Source organism: Habropoda laboriosa, unplaced genomic scaffold (assembly GCF_001263275.1).
Source record: "Habropoda laboriosa isolate 0110345459 unplaced genomic scaffold, ASM126327v1 scaffold5, whole genome shotgun sequence".
Classification (NCBI taxonomy): Eukaryota; Metazoa; Arthropoda; class Insecta; order Hymenoptera; family Apidae; genus Habropoda; species Habropoda laboriosa.
Window position 1 is genome coordinate 1,628,688 of NW_017100161.1, and position 19,870 is coordinate 1,648,557.

Genomic DNA, 19,870 nt, shown 5'->3' on the forward strand with positions numbered 1-19,870 from the left:
CGTCGGTGGAGATACTTAAAGATCGAACAATACGAAGTAGAAGAGTGGATGAAAGGATTGGGAAATATTTGTGAAAATATAGAAGAGTTTTAATCGAATAATATTGTTGCGAATATTCAATGGAAATTTGTTATTTTCCCCATGGTTGAACGAATAGTTTGACGAAATTTACAGGCGTGTTGGTGAACGTCGGGAAAAATTGAATTCGAACGGAGACACTCGAGGCTAATGGAACTCCAGGACGCCATCGAGCTTCGAACCAACACTCGACGCGTCGTTATCGGCGTCGATTTCAATTAATCGTTTCGCCAAAGTGAATAGATAGTGAGGCGAGTGGATAGGTCACTTTTTTCCCCAACCGATAATCTCTGACCGTAGTATTATACATATATCTTCTGTCTATCAGTTACAACATTCTTCTCGTCTCTGGTACAGTCTTCGATGAAATTCGTCGAAACGATCGAATATCTCTCGGTTGAACGTTTAATTAACATAAATAATTGGAATTTATTCTTCGAATTCTTCATGTCTGACCGATCGTGTCTTGTTCCCCTGAAATGACGGGAAACATCGGTCAGAATGTTATTCTCGGTTGGTGTAGCACGCTGATCTTTCGCTCTAGTTACGAAAAAAAAGCCTCGCGAGAGACTGCCTCTCTGCTGTGCAAATTGGAGCACCGATAAACGCGGCTCGCGCTCGATCACCCCCTTTCCAAGGGGAACGTCTATTCCGGTAACTGCGTTCCGCGACACGGAGACCGCCGGATACACTCACCCCTTGTGCAATCGTTGGAGAGCGTTTATACAGGTTTAACTGTTCACTTTGCTCCACGACAGATAGAATTTATTGGTTTGTTGCTACCGTTCACTTTTCTCCCTTGTCATCGATGAATTTCCTTTTTCTTCTCGAGGCTTTCAGTCACGAGTGGCTGTTAAAGATATGGAAACTTTTGAAGAAACCATATACCGAATTTACATATGTTGCAAATTATTTAACGTACCATATTGACGTATGGATAATTTTAGTAACGAGTATCGTATTCTGTTTTAATTGTCAGATAGATGACCGACATTTGTTGAACTTCGTCATTCTAATCTCTAAACCGAATTCCTCAGAGACTCTAACGCACAGAAAAAGTAGTGATAGAGTATATTCCAACATTCCAAAAATTTCTATACGGTTACATCTCCCTTAACACCGATAAATAATCCACCTTTTATCTAGGTGAATCCAAAAGAAACACCAGAACCCATCCCATCATTCCAACAAGCCCAAAGAAACATACCAACCACCCTCAATAAAGAGACTTCAGAGGCCAACTCTCCAAAATGGGTCATCGATTACCCATTCACCCCAATCCACCACCCGTATCTCACACCAAAAGAAAACCTCTGTCCCAACCTAACATCGCCTAAAACCCATCCTCTCTGAAATGATCGTGTCGTACAATCGGTTCCAAAACACCCGAAAACCCTGTGACCCAGCCCAAAAACCACCCTACCAGACGTTCTCTTAACCCGTCTACCCGACTGTACATCCGTCGCCGGTATAGATACTGTCTCCGTCCTGCTGTCGTTCGCTTCCTCTCTCCCTCCTCCACCCACCTCCTCCCTCCTCTCCCGCTCTCTCGCTCGCTCGCTCTTGGTCGACGTTCCCGTGGCGCGCGCTCGCCCGTGTTCCCGTTCTCTCGCTCTATCCGCCCCCGCCCCCGTGGCATGCCAACCAACGAGCCGGGGCCGCTTTCGCTTTGTGCGCGCCGGGGCGGCGGTACATCAAAGCCTTCTAGTTCCCGCTCCGGCCTTTGACGGCTGCGTCGCGGCCGCTCGCTCAGTCATCGCTCGGTAGGCGAAGCCGGCACGCCGTGGATGAGCGGTCGCGCGCGCGCGAACGCTCGCCGAATCCGTGGGATTCGTAGCAAAGAGAGGTACACCGTGGCCCAGGAGATTCCTCCGCCGCGGCGGGAACGTCGTGGACGACGATGTCGCCCCGTGGTGGCAGCAAGTGCACACGGACGAACTGTAGAGCTACCTCGAAGTCTGGTGGTAGACGCGGCCATCATAATCATCGTCGTCATAATCAACACGAGCACGACGATGAGAATGAGGAGGAGCAGCAGCAAAGTCGTCGCGAGAGCGGAGAAGAGGAGGAGGAGGAGGAAGAACAGGCCACGAGAGAAGAAGCTGGTGGTAAGGTCGAAGAGACGAGAGGGAATAAGGATGAATTGGTGGACGGAAGCAACACTACGACCAGAACGAGTAAGTCTGCGGTGGCAGCGTGCGAGGGTCGATCGCCGTGGGCGGCGCGCATGCGCCAACCCCTGGAGAGTGGCCTCGAGCCCCGTGAAAACGGCACCCCGGTGCAACGATGGCCGACAAGCAGGCAGAGGCGCCGCGATCGGATCGCCAAGGATCGGCTGCTGGATGATCCCAACCATGGAGACGGTACGGTATCATCGTCCACGTCATTGTCTTCACCAGCTCTGTCTACCTCGACGGACGTGTCCTCGAGGAGATCGACATCGCCAGGATCAGAGAGTAACTCGTCACCGGCCCACTCCACAACGTCCACGTCTACGTTCTCGAGGAACGAGGAGAATGTCGTTCGTAAGGAGAGTTTCAATGAGACCGGGGAGAAGAGGAGCGTCGTCGATGGTAGAAGGTATACAAGTGATCAGGATAGAATTAGGAAGAGGAAGCAGGAGAGACAGTGTTCGGTTAGAGCACGTAGTGTCAGGGATACCGTAACAGGAAAATCATCCACGTCCATTGCATCGACGTCGAATAGTGCTCCTACGTCTACGATCGTATCTTCATCCTCGCCGTTTTCCTCCTCTGTATCGACCACGTCCGACAAGGCACCCGAGCAATCCTCGCAGTCCACTCAAGCTAACCTGAAAACCTGTCCGCCAGTTTCGCATTCGTCCGTTATCGAAAGTCTGAGAAGCGCATTGGAGAGTTACGACTGCAGCAGAATCTACCTCGCACATGTGTCCTTCCTCGATTGGCGGGACCTGCCTGGACGGCGTCGCGCCGCCGCCGCCATCGACGACGCTGAGAGGGTGTGGGTGGTGGGGGCGGCGGATCACGAGGGTCACCACAGGACGCGACTTCTGGTCACTGGTCGCCACTGGCGGCCACGTTGCCTGCAACGGGTCAACATGCTCAGCCAACCGGTGATCTACGCTGGCGGTGGTAGAGGATCATTGACGGTGGACCTGTTTCTCTGGTGGTTTCATAGGGAATTCGCAGTAACAGCAATGGCGATGCACCCCGATGGCGCTGTACTGGTAGCTGAGAGCGCGGATTATCTTCCAGCGGAGGCTGACTGCGTAGCTGCTGACGGATTGGTCCGATTGTTCGTGGTACCGAAAGATTGTCTGGAGATGAGGATCGTCGTGAGGGAGCTAAGAGTGAGATTAGCAACCGGAGTCCTATCTAGAGCATGTTACGGTGTCTATCGTAAGATCTCGAATCCTGGTAAGGAGACCGATTCGTTGAATGCTTTTTTAAGAAGATTCACGTTGAAGGAAGCCTTCGCCGATCTTCACAGAGCTTGGTTGAGTGTTAGATCGGAAACGTTTGCCAGAAGTTGGATCCTGCCTCGTGATCGTGACGATTCTACGATTAATTGTTCGAACAACGTTGGTCCGACATTGTCCTCTCGTGTACGCGTAGCGTCAGCTGATCAGGAAGAGGACAGAATGCTTCTAATGGAACTACAGAACGTAGCTAGGGAAGTGGGTCTGGAGGTCAGCGACGACGAGCTGAGCAAGTGGATCCTCGAGGAGGAGTACGAGGCATCGTCGCGATGCGTCAGGAAGAAGGAACTCGAGGAGGATCGTTGTCGCGTGAAGATCGAGGCGGAAGAGAAGTGGGCCGATTACGAGGGCTCGAAGCAACAAGGGACCACCGACGGGGAAGCGGAGGAGGGTCAGGACGAGGAGGAAGAGGAGGATGAAGACGAGCCCACCGCGGAAGAGACTGTCGGTCTGCTGTCGAGGGTGCTGACTTGGATGGAAAGGGAGCCTCTCGATCCAGGACTATTACTCGCCGTCAGATCGATGCGCGATACTGCCGCACTCATGGTAAGCACCGACTGATAAGAGACAACCACTCGAGCTATCGATCGTCGCCCGGCTTCGTCGTCGTCCGTCGCCGTCGTCGCGTCGGTGGAACAGGGAGAGAGGCGACCTTGCGAGAGGGCCAGATTGAACTAATTCTCTTCCGTCGACTGTTAGACGACGAAAGAAGAGGGAAGATGGAAGAGGAGAATGAGAAAGGGAGAGACAGAGCGAGAGAAGGGGAGAGAAAGAGAGAGGGAAGAAGGGTCGCGACGAGTCGCGCGCGAGAGGACGCTGAAGGGCCACTTGAATTGGGCGATACACGTCGTCGAGCCGGCGAATGGAAAAGCCGAACGAGAACGAACCCTCGAACGTTCGAGCCCGCGCGCCCGCCGTCTTTGCAAATTAATGCTCGAGCTCGTCCTCGATAAGCGCGCTCCCCCTTCGAGAGTTTATTGAATTGTATATTATATTTCCTCTTCTCGAGAGGAGAGACGCATCGGAGGGCTTTTTAGTACTCCAACGGTTGTCTGTCCTTATTTTTTTGATCGGCGTGGTGGCTGGTCGTCGGCGGAGACACGATGCTAATGTCTATGTTAAATAGGGAGGAACGGAAATGGTACTCGACGGGGCCGATCAAAGAATCGGATACTACCTTTGTTGGATCGTTAAAGCAGCCTGTTGTGGTATATAGAAGGTTGTATATAGTGGAACGGGGTGGGTGGAGATCAGAGAGAGAGAGAGAGAGAGAGAGAGGGGAAAGGCTGTTTGATTAAGGATAACTATAGTTGGCACTCGATGAATCTTCTTCGGTGGGGAGTATTCTTTGAAGCTTATTATCGGAATAGGCAGTTATTATTAGATTTTCTTTCTTTTCGATAATTCGCTATTTTTAATCGTCAAATTATACATATATATTATATATCGCTTATCAGAGTCGAGGAATAATCTTTTCGTCGAGTGTGCACAGGTGAAAGGCTCAGACAGTGACGTTAATTATTAAAGCCACTTCGGTCTCATTTTTTCTTCTACTTTATTTATCTTTCTTTCAGCGTCAATATCTTGACGTTTGGAAATTCAATTAGCGGCAGACATTTGGAACGTTCGTACGACACGCCATCGATCAAACGACGGGACAGAGGAAAGAAATCAATTTATATATCGTCTCACGCAAACACCTGTCGACGCTTCCGGGGCATCAATTAATTAATTGATATCCCCGAGCGGACTACTAATTACCTGGCCTGCATTAACGTAGCATTAATCAACGTGATATTAATTAATTACTTAAGAACGATAATGCAACATTGACACGCGAAGGCTATACACCGTGTTGCGCGGCCGCATCAAAAACGTCCACGCCGGATATATACTTGTACCGATTTCACGATCACGTGCATGCTAACAGTGTGTTCCCTCTTCGTTTGATTTATAGGCAAGCAAGATGGGCCTGGCGGGGACTCACCCGAGCGGGTTGCCCTTCTTCTGCCCCAACGGAGACCACCTGACTCAACCACCGCCTGCTCATATGGGAATACCACCGTACGGGACGCTGGATGCGGGTAAAGCAGCCGCGGCGGCAGGTGAGTACCGAATATCAGCTTTAAGTGACCACTTGAACAGATTGTACGCTACAAAACGTCTTCTTTTCGCCGGTAATTTCCTCGAAATTTCAAATGGACCGGTTTGCAGAAAGAACACCGAAATTCGTTCGTAGAGGTAGCAATTTGTATGATTAGAGGGTGAATAGGGGGCTTCAAATTTGTTATATTATCTCGTGTGTGTATATTAGGCTCTGAATTTTACATTGCTACGATTCGAAATTCAAATTTTAATTCAAATTAAAAATTTCAAATATTAGAATTCGTCGTTTTAAAAAAAGGTATTATGTGGTAAAATTTGATTAAAAAGATATTGACACATAAGAGCAGCCTCTCTCCTTCTTAAACGCGAAAGTTAGCCTTGAATAGACCTCAACTTCTCTCCGCAAATCATACACTATGGCGGTTCGAACCCCGCTGGTACCAGTTGAATCAATAATTCTTTTACGAAGTCAAACCGCTAGTGTTGGCGCAAATATTGACAACCCTCTCGAATTGTAATTGATGGAATACTTCTCGTCCCTGTAATAGAGCAACACGATCTGGCATTTCACCGTATCGATCCGCTCGCAAACATTAACATCATCTCTGTAACATGCGAACAATGTAACAGGTCTTGTCAGTGCCTAGACTCAAGCTTAAACAACTAACCCATTTAATTCCATCTAGACTACACCTAAATACCAAGTCTCTAGCAAAAAAGAATCGATATTCTTCCCAAATTTTAATCATTCCAAAAATCGTTAACCGCAAATTCACAATTCTCCCTCGTAAAAGACCTAAGAAAATGAAAAACCAAGCAAGAAAATTAGCTCGACGCGTGGAGAAATTCTCAGCAGGCGGGTAAAACGCTTCCGCGTTTCGAGAATCGTCTGTGGAAACTCCTCTCTCTCTCTAGAGGCCATTCCGGAGGCTCGCTTAGCGGCGGCGGCGCAGTGTCCTTTGCTCTCGAGGCGAATTAAAACTCGTCGTCTTGGTCGTCGTGGTCCGTTGTTGGTAGTCGTGCAAACATTGATATTCCTACGGGGTCCTAATTGAAGGAATATTTCTTATCGAGTCAAGGGTCCACCGCCGATGCCGAGGCCTCGAACCAGAGTAGAAGAAGAGATGTGAAGTGTAGGTAGGCGTCCCCAGAGGGAAACGACAGAGAACAGAAGAGAGAGAGAGAGTGAGGGCGAGTAACGGAGAAGGATGGACAGGGTTAGAGAGACAGAGAAGTGGTGGTGGGATAAGAGAGAGAAGAGAGGCTCGCGAACTGGCGTCAAGTAGGAGAATAAGAGGAGGACTCACCATTAGGCTAATCAGCCAGGCATGCAGCCTCCCTCTGGCGCCGGGTCAAGGGGGTTTCAACCCGCCTCTCTATTTCTACAGCTTCTCTCCTTCCTATCCTCGTTGCACCCGCCCCCGAGACCGCCTCCCCTGCCTTTGGGGAACCCCTTGCTATCAAACTCGCCAGCCAGTGTGGATCAACAGTCGATGACCGATGTATTTTCCCGGCGTACCCACGATTTCGAACTATACAAGCCTTGTTGGATACACTCTCTTATTCGTTCATTTCTTTCTCTGTACGTAAATCGAAGGATCGAGGCTTGTGGAGGGAGAGAAACCTTTGGGGAACAGTTTCGATATGGTGACACGGATTTTTCGAGATGTTCTACATGCTACTGCTTTAAGAGGGACAATTTTTCTTTCTTTCTCTTCTTTTACTTTTTTTTTTTTATTAAGAAGGGTACTGGACGAGGTCGAATAGGAGGGATCAGTTTTTGAAGCACCTCGTGGCTTCGCATTAATTCAGGGGGGAAGGTTGATTAACCCTCAAGGTTGATATTTTATCAGCATCCTATAGAAGCTTCTTTCGACGTCGTCTATATATATATATTCTAAAAATTAGAATTTTCCTGGTAATTTATTAGCTCGAATCACTTGACGCCCCTAGAATCCCGCCAGGAACACCCCTATCCCAACGACGACTCTAATTACGCTCCATTACTCTCACAATACGCGTTCTCCTGGCTCTTTTCCCAAGGAATAAAATCACCAAAAGAGAGGAGAATGATTCTAATTCGGTTCGCCATTCCTCTTCTCTCTCTCTCTCTCTCTCTCTCTCTCTCTCTCTCTCTCTCTCCTTCTCTCTCCCTCTGGAAGGGTTCCCTGGGTATCGTTTCAGCCAGACCAAAGCGAGATAGGAAACGAGCAAAAGATAGAAAGAGAGAGAGAGATAGAAAGCCTGGCCTGGAGACTCCGGACGTGTTTGCGCGCGCGCTATCTTTCTCTCCTCTCCTTCTGCCTCGGGCCTACCTCCTCCTCCTCCTCCCTCCTTCCACCCTCCTCCACTCGCCCACGTCCCCTAGGTCCCTGGAATATGTAGATGGGGTTGATAGCGTTTATGCACGACTACGAGTTCGTACGGCGGCTCCAGGTTCTTTGTCTTGCAAACGAGCGAGCATTTTGTCCCCCTCCTCTACCTCCACCTCCTCCTTCCTTCCCCCGTGGGCTCGAGTTCACCCTCGTTCCTTTCCCTCCTGTGCTCGACGAGCACGACAGAGAATCTTCCCCGTCTCGGTTCCTCTCTCGCGCCAGCAGAACGGCGAGAAGGTGGAGGAGGTGGGGTTCTCGGCGCTGTTCAGCCGCCACCCACTCACTCACCCGTTCTCTCGTGCTACGTAGCACCCGACCGAGAGCACCGCCGCCACCTCTCTCGTTCAACCCACCCCCCGTTAGCCCCTCTACTGCTGCTCCTCTTCTTCCTCCATCCGCCTCTTCATCCTCGTTTCCATCCTCCTCTCCTTTCTCTCTCTCTCCCTGTTCATCTCTCTCTGTACGTAGTGGTAGTAACCCGTGTGTTACGCGGTCGTCTCTCCTTGTCAGACAGGTTGGTTTCCTAGTGTACGTCGATCTCCGTTGCACCCTCTCCTCTCCACGGTTGGTTCTCCTCGTTCGAGAGTTTCCAGCAGCGTTGGAAACCCCGTGGCGCGTCTACGGAGAGCCACCCCTCTCTCTCTCTCTCTCTCTCCGCCATAGTGTTTCGCTCCGTTCTCGCTTCCAGGAATATATTTCTAATTAGCTCCACTTTTCGATCTCCGCCAGCGTGTTTATTTCAGGATTCCATGGAACAGAGGAGAGCCCGCGCAAGAGAGAGAGTGTGAGAGGAGGAAGGGAGGGGCCGGAGAGGACAGGATACGACGACGGAGGGTTGAGAGAGGACATCCCCCGGCGAAACGCCGGGGCTCCACCATTGATCCGCTTAATTTTTCTCTCCTACAGCCACCCCCGCCACGGGCGCTTCTTCCTTCCTGGCCCCCTTTTTTTTTTATCGCATTTCTCCACGTACCCTTGGCCGGTGAATTGTTTCGCGGATAGCGCTGTGGGTGAAGAAGCTACTGTGTCCCTTTTTTTCGAGGAAATTTTGATAGGTGCAATTTAGGAAATTGGTCGCGTGTTTTGGGAAGAATGCGGGAGAATCACGGTGATCGTTGGACGTTTACTGAAAGCTTTAAATACCTGCACATATATTTATTCGTAATTGTTTCTTGATTTTAATAAAAGTTAAGGATTTAACTTGGTTTGGAACCCTTACTTAAACAAAATATTTTTCTTAACCTAAGCGTCAGCCATTTGCTGTTTTAGTACTCTATCAGGTAACAAACGTTAATCTGTGAAGGGTTCGTTACACTTGCTAATCCTGTCTTGCAAATTAAAACGATAGATAAGATTCCAATTGTTATAAGTTAAAGGGTTAAATTTTACACAAGAAAGTCTGCTTATTCTTCCACCCCTAATATGTAATTCCTCAAAATTAATCTCTACATTCCTAAATCTCATCGATACAAGTTCGAAACACTTAACCCACATGTGAAACCCCCTAATTCAGGAAAATCTGCGATCTTCCTACGATATCCACCCCTGTTTGTCTATCAATTGTGCCACAACGTCCCGCCACAATTCTGCAGAAAGTAAATCAAACCAGTCGATTAATGGACATAATAGAACGTCAAACAAGGCAAAGGGAGTATGGATAGTCACCCCCTGTGATTCCCCTCTGTCGTGTTCTCGCGCGCGCGTGGAAAACCACTCGGCCTCTTTCGCCGGCTGGTGCGATTCTTCGAGCACCGTAATCCTTCACGAGTAGGTTCTCCAGTTTTTCTCGCCACTTCGAGCGGTCACTTTGACATCTTTGTCGGGCTTTCCTCCGCGTGTGTCGCACGCCCCGCGCCGCCGTAAATACACTTTTCCTCTCGTTCGAGTGTTAAAATACCACTTGAACGTATCCTCCTTGCGAGAGGCAGAGGCGGACCTCGAGTGTCGGCTCGAGTGCGCGCGCCAGTCTGAACGGCAGTCCTTCTTACGCGAAAGTTATTCTTTCGGGAGCCTCCTCTCCTCGCGCACTAAGTCAAGGGGAGAACCTGACCAAGTGCGGGTCCTTAAGATTATGGCTGCACTACTGGGCTGTTGATCGTCTCGTTGATTAAGAGACTCCGTCTTTTCTCTTCTTCGTAGCTTTTCGAATCAGCTCGCCTAATTGTTTAGGCTCTTCGAGAGTCCTTCGTTGATCCACTTAAGTTATCGGCTGCAATGGCTCTGTATTTGTCTGGGTACATCTTGTCGATTTTATGGAAAGATGCGTGGAATATTTTGATCATTAAATTATCTTGACTCGTTAATGTAACTTTCGTTATTCCCTTCTTTCATTTTTCAAGTAATAGCTTATGTGGACTATATAACATAGAGAAACAGAGAATCAATTTTGTTATACCATAAAACTTCTATTAACCCTTTGCACTCCGTTGTCGCCACCGTGGCGACACTGTAAGATATATTTTTAAGAAAAATTGAACGCCTACAAAGTATCTTCCCCAGAGGCGCACTGGCACCATTGTAAATACTCTCGGAGTAGCTGGTAGCCCATAGTAAAAATGATTCAGAGTTTCTGGTAGATCGTATTAAAAATTGCGAGGAGTGCAGAGGGTTAATACGAAATAGAAAAAAGTAGAATTCTGTTTAATACAAAACTTCATAATCAACTATAAATAGTAGGAAACACACTGAACGCTCTTCTAAATCGTAACTGCAATTCAGAATAATCTAACCACCACAATAATTACAAAACTTATCCATTTAATCCCAGATCCTTCGAAAATTCCCTTAACACGTTCGCTACCACCGACGCAGATGAGCGATGCGTGTCCTTCGTCAGTTTATGATAACGTATTGCAAGAAATTTGGAAATGAACAGTATTGCTGAGCTAAAAACGATAAAATAGATGTAGAATATCCTTGGTCTAGAGACAATTATTTTGCTTATTTGGAATGTTGCAAATATATCCTGAGAAGACCCATGCCAATTTAAGGACATATTCTAACAAAAACCACCCTGGGCTGTGGTACAAGATTTTCTTCTCAGACCCTGGCAGCGAACGTGTTAAACACGAGCCCACCCGGAAATGAATTCTTCCAAACCGACCTGGACGCAGAAAATTCTAAACGCAGATCCTCCCACGTCATCCCATTCTCTCCGTAATACCCGATCTCTATTAAAGATTCTGCACGGAGCATCCGTCGGATCACCCTTCTCGTTCCTTCTCCGTCCCTTTGTCGATTTCGCATCCCTCCCCGTGGAGACACACGCGCACGGTTCCCCGTGTCTTCCGCCGGTAACCACGAACCGGGTAAATGTTAACGATAGCCTCTAATAGAGCGAACTAGACTTAACCTGCCTCCTAGTAGAACCGTCGGGAGAACGAACGAACGAGAATGGGGTAGGAAATTCCCTCTGAATGTCTCTCTGTAAGAAGAAAAGAAGAGAAAAGAGAGAGCGAGAGGAGGAAAAAAAAAGAAGAAAAAATAGTCGAAAACCATCGAAGTCGTCGACCGGCGAAGGGAGAAGGCAAGGAGGAACGAACGGCGAGGGGGGAAGAAGAAGGGGGTTAGGGAGGAGGACGAGGGGCGGAAAGACAGAGAATATCGCGGTATACGGAACACCGGGAGCTCGAGTTGTTCGAGAATAAAAGAGTAATTTTCCGGGTGGTGAGACCCCGATAATGGGGTTGCAGACTGCCGAGTCGACTGGAAAGTGATTAAGCACACATGACGGAGCCCGCGGACTCGCCAGGATATTACGAGCCACCCCTTTCAACCCACCTCCGCCGTCCTCTCTACCTCCACTACCGCCTCTCTCCCTCCCCCCTGCAACCCTCTCTGGTTCCCTTATATCATCCAGCTTCTTCTTGCTCTCCATACTCTCTCTATCTTCGCGGCGAGGTTCGTACTTCTAATTCTCGTCCCTTACCTTATTCGTACACGGGTATCGGACAGATAACGACCCTTTCTTCCTACGTTTCTGCGAGACTACGTCGTATATATCTACCTAACGTTTCTGTGCTGGTCTGTCTACGTGAGCGACTGGTTTCGATATCGCCGCAACCTCTGTTGGTGTGTCTTCCGTTACCGAGCTTCGTCGATTCTTCGGGAAGCGAGGAGATCGGCTTGAATGCCTCTTCCAGAGGAATGTAAATGAGTCATCTTTAACGGTGAGTTGCGCAGGGATGTGGGAAGGATGGATGAGGTTGAATCATTATCTTGGAGAGCTTCTCGGAGGGTTCGGTTTCTCTCGGTGTTTTGTGATTGCTAGAATTTTGCTTTTTTTTTTTCTTTTAGTTAGGCTTGAGTAGTTTTTGCGAAAGTTTGTTAAAACAATCGCGACCATTTTGTGGAAAATTGTAAAAACTACGAAAGATAATGGATTACTCGTTTGTACAAGTAATAATTGTAGGAAGAAGTGCGTGTCGATAACGGGTCGTCGCTCCAAGTAGATTATCCTTTAATGGTCAGACAAGTAGTAAAGAAACTGGTCTCTTAAAGAACGGAGAAGCATTAGGATGTAGTAGATCCAACTTATAACACTTTTTACTATAACCAACATCCACCTGAATCTGATAATATGTAAACAATATTACCGTCATACTTAAAAAAATTCCAAACTCGGTTTAACACTGAAATTTACACGACAGTCCCCAAGTAAAGTCGTCTATGATCGTCCAAAATTCTCACTCTCCCCTCTTCCGAACACCTCCGCTCCATCAGCATCAAGAACATCGAAACCACGTCCGTAACACGTTCACAAACGGCTCGCAACCCTGTCCAGTGGTGATCGAGAGCCCCAGGACCGATCTCTTTACGGTCGAACGATAGACGGTCGTTATCCAGGGGCTTGGAGTGGCCCTATCGTGGAAAACCACGCGTTGACCGATTTCATGTAGAGACGACGAGGGTGGCGGGCTAGTGGAGCACAAGCCTTCGGGACATATTCAGCCCGTGAAACGCAAAAAGGAACACGATAGAGACGTGGGTTGGTAGAAGGGATGGGAGTTTGCGGAAGGTGAAAAGAGAATTCGAGTCCACAGTTGGTCTCCACGTAGACGACGACGACGACGACGACGCAGACGACGACAACTGAGTTCGAGAGAGACAGTGGGAAGAGAGTAGTATTGGCCTCGTCAAGCGGTTTCAGGCTTGCCGATATTCCGGCCGCTTCTCGTCGACCCTTATGAAGCCAATTACACTTCGCCTCGCCAAAGGCACCCCACTTATAGCCGGCAGTCGACGTTTCTGGGGCTGTTCGGGGGCCACGACCGGTTCTGCAGCACGTACCCGGTTTATATATTAGATACCGCCACTGTGAAAGCTACGCGAGCACCCCTTTTTCGTACCTCGCTGTGTATACGAGACTCGTGTAACGACGACACGGGGTGACAGGGTCCATGGAGAGGGAGAAACTTTCGAGTAATTATTGATAGGGTGGAACCATGGCTTTCGAATGGTGGATACTGATTTTTTCTTTTTTTTTTTCTTCTTTCACTCCGGTTCGTGGCACGTGTTTCTTTTTCTTCTCGAGGGTTCGAGTGTAGTGTAAACGAGCGAGGTCTTTTTTTCGAGGAGTCTTGGTCAAATTGATGAGAAGGGTGGAAGAGGATTTTATAGGGCAAATTTAATGGAGATTTGATTTCACTGAGAGATCTGAAAAAACTCGACACTGTATTACATTTCAGAGCATATTTATTCGTGATAAATAAAGTTACAATGAAACGAGTAGGTTACACTGTCTTTTTCGCAATTTTAGATACAAAATTGACCAACGATGAGAGAAAAATTTATCAGAGTAACGTTACTTTGACAAACATAAATTAAACACGAATACTTCTACCTTCTTCCGCGGAAATTATGCACTATGCGAATTCTCAACAAACACACTTTCTTCGCGAGCGAGAAGGGATGGTCGACAAAAGGGGGGTTGGATTCACTGATCGATGCCTGTTAGCCGGGTCACCCGGTTCATATTTGTAGTGCAAACCCGCTCGATATTAAATACATAGTCCTTCTTTCCTCCAACCGGCTCGCTCTTCTTTGATCTCGTCCGTAATAATGTTTATTCTGCATCCGTTAATACGCGGCCGACAGGCGCGACGCCGACGGCACATCGTGTCGCGGCAAATGAACCAACCCCGTGGAAAAGTATCCGTAGCAAATTGCGGTTGTTTCCACTCTAGGCGGTTCGTCGACGGTTCGAACTTGTCGAAATTCATCCAACGTCGATAATCAGACGTTGATTAACAATATTTACAGCCATCGATACACCGTACATCTGTTTTTAACGAATTTTCCAAGTATATTAATTTTTATTAATAGTAAATTAATTTTTTATCGATAAATTTCATTTAAAATTCACCAGACCTATTTTTCTTCACCGCCAAATAGAATGTTTATGAATTTTTCATTTCGATTAACAATTCACTTTATATGGATAAATTTCGTTTAAAATCCGCAAGCTTTTTAATCCGTATTTTAACCTCCATGCAAATAAGCTACGATGAATATTTGCATTTTTAATTCAATCATAGGGACTCGGTGTTTTTACGTGTTCTCTGTTTCTTGAACGTGTACGAGGATTTTCTCGCTGTAACAGAGAAATTGAAAAATTACATTGTTCGCGGTTAATGCCGAAATCCGATGAAACGAAGATGACAAAAGAAGATGTATCGAAAAGTGTATCTTTATACCGTGTAAGATGAAAATTGTAGGAAGATTCTCCGATATTGAGAATATTCTCGAAGACGTATCTTTACCATGGATGTATCTGAATTTTGAAGATAAGACCCGGCGTATCTTCTCCGTGCATCCATAAAACGCAACAATAGCATCCTCATTTCTGTTCCAGGTCTGACGAGAGCACCGATGTATCCCTTCTCCACGGGTCAATATCCGTACCCCATGCTTAGCCCGGAAATGACGCAAGTCGCCGCTTCCTGGTAAGTCAATACACCCGTTCACCGATGGGAAACGTCACCGGCAAAAAGCTGAATAAATGAATCTGTCTCATCTTCATCTCCTCGCGATATCTCTCTCGTAAAAGGAACGGTAAAAAAAAGAAAGAAAAGAGAACGAAGCTTAATTAACCCTTTCCTCCTGTCAACGTGGTAATTCTAATAAATTGAAATATTATAATTTGGCCGATAATTTTCACCGTTCGAACGATCAACCCGTTAAATCATTTTACCATTTCATACGGTGGACGAAAAGAAAAAAAAAAGAAAAAGACAGAAAGAATCATAGGGATAAAAAAAGCTAAAGTTGAATAGCCCCACGATACGCCGTCAATCGAAATATAGAAGTCCGGAGAGAGATTCCGGACGTTCGAAACGAGGAGAAGTGGGCCGATTTACATGAGAAACGTCCGATTTTCCACGCTCAAGCAGTCGTTAATTCCGTCTTTCGCGTACTAACGATTCAAAGCCCCTCGAACGCGACGACACTCGACCAGGATAAACGCGATTTTTATTTTAACCTCTGCTGGTTCCTCCTTTTCATCCCCTTAGCTTTTCGTGTACCAGCCAGCCAGCCAGTCAGCCATTCAAACGATGGAAAAGCTCGACCCGTTGAAATAACACAAGGTCCAAGGAAACGAGAGAGAGAGAGAGGGAGGACAGATCGATGAATTTTCTCGATTCACCTCTCGTTTTTCCGAATCACAGCTCCGTTTCACCCTGGTCATCCTCTCAGTTCCGGTCTATTAGATCGACCACGTCCAACATCGGTCGCCATCGTCGCCGATTTCAGCTATAAACGCTCGCTGACCGTAACCAGAGGACCCTCCTCTCTTGCTCCCAGCCTCTCTCTCTCTCTTCTCTGTCCCTCCTTGTTATTTGCTTTCTGCTCGAACCGCCCCAAATTGAGATTTTCCACGGATGATTAGGCCCGTTCTTCTCAATTAGGAGGGCGGAACCGCGATTTTCCCCGGCTGACTCTGATCGACGTCGTCGCGTTCGAGGAAAGTTGTAGGCGTGACGAAGGGATTGTTGAAGGATTTTCGTGGGTATCGAGGGAAATGATAGAAAGAGAAATTGGGAATTATGGAAGTCGGTTCTTTGTTTTATCGCGGAGATTTAATATTCACCGCGATTCTTCTGTCATTTTTCTTTAGAAAACAAAAGATTGCGATGGAAGTGTTAATTTAGGAACGAGAAATTTGGAATTATCTACTGTGAGCTGAAATTTCAGTGGTTTAATACTTTCTTTATTTATCTCTGATTTCAGAGAAATTAATACATTTCTTTTCCTTTGATTTATTCTCCTCATTTTTTTTTTCTATTTCAATGAATTTGTGCGTTGTTTTAACGTGAAAACGCCTGAGAAATCGTAAAGGCTACCGACAATGGATATTGTAATGTGTAAAGACAATTGCTTTCAGGTTGAAGCTTCCCTTTGACAAGCAACGGTTTCGTTTCAGGCACACACCGAGCATGTACCCCATTTCCCCGGCAAGCACTGGTTTCCGAAGTCCGTATCCAACGAGTTTGCCCATCACAAGTTCTAGTTTACCAAGGTTAGTAGGTGATCGAGATCGGATTTGTCAAGTTCACTCAAACACCCTAATTCCTGTTACACGTTACTCGACAACTCTACTTCTCTACCCACAGTTATTCATCAGGTTTCTACTATTTGAACGTTTCAACTCCTATTCACAATAGGAACTTTTCAAAGTTACAAACTTAACAGAGAACAATTATAGCAAACTATAAGTATAAACCCTTGATAAATCGATTTAGTCAATCGTTCAGATCTTTCAGTTCCCACGATAAATGGAAACGTTCAAGAAACCATTACAATTTAACACTAACAGTTTCATACGCAAACTTTCTTTTCATTGATAAAACACTTATGAATCCTACACAAATTTTCCAACGAAACGTTCAATTAACCCTTTCGTGACTAGTATATATCCCATTTAGGTACTCAGACAAAAATTGATCTCAATTTAGTATCCCTTACTAACCCCATGATCGATAAATAAATAAGAAATTCTTTAAAAAAAAATTTCTGTTACGAAGGGGTTAACCCTTTAAAAGTTTGAGTGAGTTCTAACGAATTTTTATCAACCCTTTATGTCCGAGATTGTTTTAAACTTGGCCTAGAATTTTTTCGAGGGTTGAAATAGTCTACTTTATTCTTCGAATTGGAAGGCTACTCGCTTGGAATGCATGAAAAGTCTGAGTCCCACTCGGACTTGGAGAATTAAGCATGCTTGAATTAAGCCGTGACGTTTGTAATTACCAAAAACTAGGAAAATTTTTCCAGTGATCTCTACCGGTTTTCACCGACGGGTCTGATGCCCCCGCACCCCGGACTGAGTCCGCACGCACACGCGTTGGCGTCCCACGCACTGGTCTCCTCGGCGCCGAAGACCGATCATTCCACCCTGGATCACAATCACAGGTCTGTTTTCTGCGACATTTCAGCGACACCTGGTCTCTTTCCACAGAATCTAACCACCCTATTTCTCGTTCAATAACCCCAACAATTCTTCCACCCCTTTTCCCTACTCTCTAAACTCAACCCGTCGTAAATATCCACTTTTATCGCACGCGTAGAGTAATTCATCGTTACCCACGATTGATCGAAAAGATGTTCTACCATCGTGGAGACAACGGCACGAGAAACACCGGCAGAATTTACTTGCCACCGGACCATTGGATAAAACCGTAACAATTTATAAGTCGAATTAATGTTTATCGAAATATCGACGAGTTATCGGTGAATTTATTAGAGAGAAAACGACGAACAGAGAGAGAGAGAAGAGCGTGTCAAAGCACACCGACAGCTTGCTCGCGTTTTCTGCAGGCCTAATTTTCGCTCCGTCGGAACGAATACGCTTTGATCATGGCCGCGGCCGCGCTGGTAAATATTGCAACGACGGGGGAGGCATTACCGTGAGGCCAGTCGATAATTTACTGGATGCATACACCATGGATATATACTACACGTGCGGGGAAACGCTCTTTTTGTCCCACTGAACTAGAAAGGGACCTTCTGCTGCCTCTCCGCTATATTACCAGAGCAATTATTTCCAAGTGAAACATTTACCTGCGACGATATCGTGTACCGACGAGTGTTACGTTCAAAGCTTAATCTTGAATTACCTCTGTACAGAAAAAAAGGTGATATTTGAGATTGAATATACAGAATATATTTATTTGTAACAACTCACCGTTGAAAACAGAATATTCAACACACACAGGGTGTCTCTTTCACGTTTATCGTAAGCCAGAGAAATACTTGTGTGAAACTGAAACATTTGCAGTATCCATCCATCTGCGAGAAATATTCCATATGAATATTCATGATGTTCAATGTTTACTACATCTTCTATCTAGCAAGAGAAAAAAAATTCTTTCATTTTTTATCGTAAATTGTGTTTCTACGAGCTGTGAAACACTTACCATATAATCGTCGTAGTTAAAATATGCACGTGTTACTTAAAGGACACTCGTGTCCTTCCATCGATAAAGAAAAAATGTGATCCGCCGGTTGATAAAGAAGCTACGACGCGCTTCTGTATCGAGGGCTGACGGATAGTTTCGGTGACGACCATAGGGGGTAGCACGTCACTTGGTGTTCAACCCGTCGTGCAGTCGTTCGTTCCCCCTTCGTCGGCTAGGCACGTATAACACTTATTGAATGACTCTCTTCGCACAGCGTCTGCGCCTGCCGGCGCCGCCACCGCCGCCGCCGCCGCCGCCGGTTATGTATTGATCATTACCCTCTTAAACAGATTTCTAATTTGCATTAGTACCCGGCCGATCGCCTGGCCCGAGCATCGTATACAAAGCCGCATGGCCGCGCTTCCTACATTCGTGGCACGCGTGTGCTGTGCTGCACCGCCATGCACCAGACACCACACGCCATCCTGCTGCTGATCAGCTGGCTGCTGTTGGACGAGGAGGCTTCCTGAAGAGGGGAGACGAGACGAGACGAGCGTCGAGACGCCGACGTACTTTTACGAGCCTCTCGCGTGCTTCCTCTCTCTCTACGGTCTTCCATTTTGACCTTCGATCTGGCCACGTGCTTCGTAATTCGAGAACGCAGTTGTTCACTTCGGTACGATCGATCGCGGGTTAGTACATCTCGTCGAGAATCGAAAGCTACGAAGAAAGATCTACAAGCACACAGCACGTGTGACGATTCGATTGAGAATCTCGTTAGAAATTGGAAAAAGCGGACTGCAGAGGTTAGACAGACGAGGTAGGAAGAGAAGAGAGGAGATCGATTAGACTCACGTGCGTAGTTAACGAGATTTTACGTGTTTTCTTAAGATTCGTCTTGAAGTTTTTTTTGTTCGGTTATATACGAAGAAGAATCAAGAGAGGAGCTAATAAACGAGAGAGAGAGAGAAAGAGAGAGACACAGCTGACCAATCCAGTCCGTTACTCGTGCAGGTGGCACATATCGGCGTTAGTGTGTGCGTTGTGTGCATTAAGCCAGGCATAGAGAAGTACGGCGGCGGGGTGGTAGGTGGCGGGAGGTGGTGGAGGGTTGGCAGCGGCGATGGTAGCGCCACGCAGCCCGCCAAAAAAAGGCATCACGCAGGGAAAGCGGAGAGAATGCAATCTTCACCCCCCACGCGCGAATTATACATCGGCGGATGGTAGGGTGTCGTTGCTGCGGAGCCATGAATCGCGATGATGGCCCCACGGTGCAGCCCTCCTCCCCGCCGCCCCTTCCGCACTCGCGGATAATCAATCGTCGTAACACCGCTCGGTGATTCCCCGACGCCAGGAACGACAACGACGACGCGTTTTCGACGCTGAATACAGGGAAATACGCGAGCATCAACGGGCACGCGTGTTAGACGTATAATAAGGCGAGGAACGACGACAAC

At 47.1% G+C, this 19,870-nt stretch overlaps 1 protein-coding gene across 1 annotated transcript in view; it reads left to right on the forward strand.

Annotated features, from left to right (window-relative positions):
• LOC108577849 (protein pangolin, isoforms A/H/I/S) overlaps nt 1–19,870 on the forward strand; it is a 269,457-nt gene that overhangs the window by 234,918 nt on the left and 14,669 nt on the right. The window contains exons 4-7 of the mRNA XM_017941066.1: nt 5,496–5,643; nt 14,873–14,963; nt 16,403–16,537; nt 17,290–17,427. Of these exons, the coding sequence (XP_017796555.1) occupies nt 5,496–5,643; nt 14,873–14,963; nt 16,403–16,537; nt 17,290–17,427 (512 nt within the window). The remainder of the gene's footprint in view (nt 1–5,495; nt 5,644–14,872; nt 14,964–16,402; nt 16,538–17,289; nt 17,428–19,870) is intronic.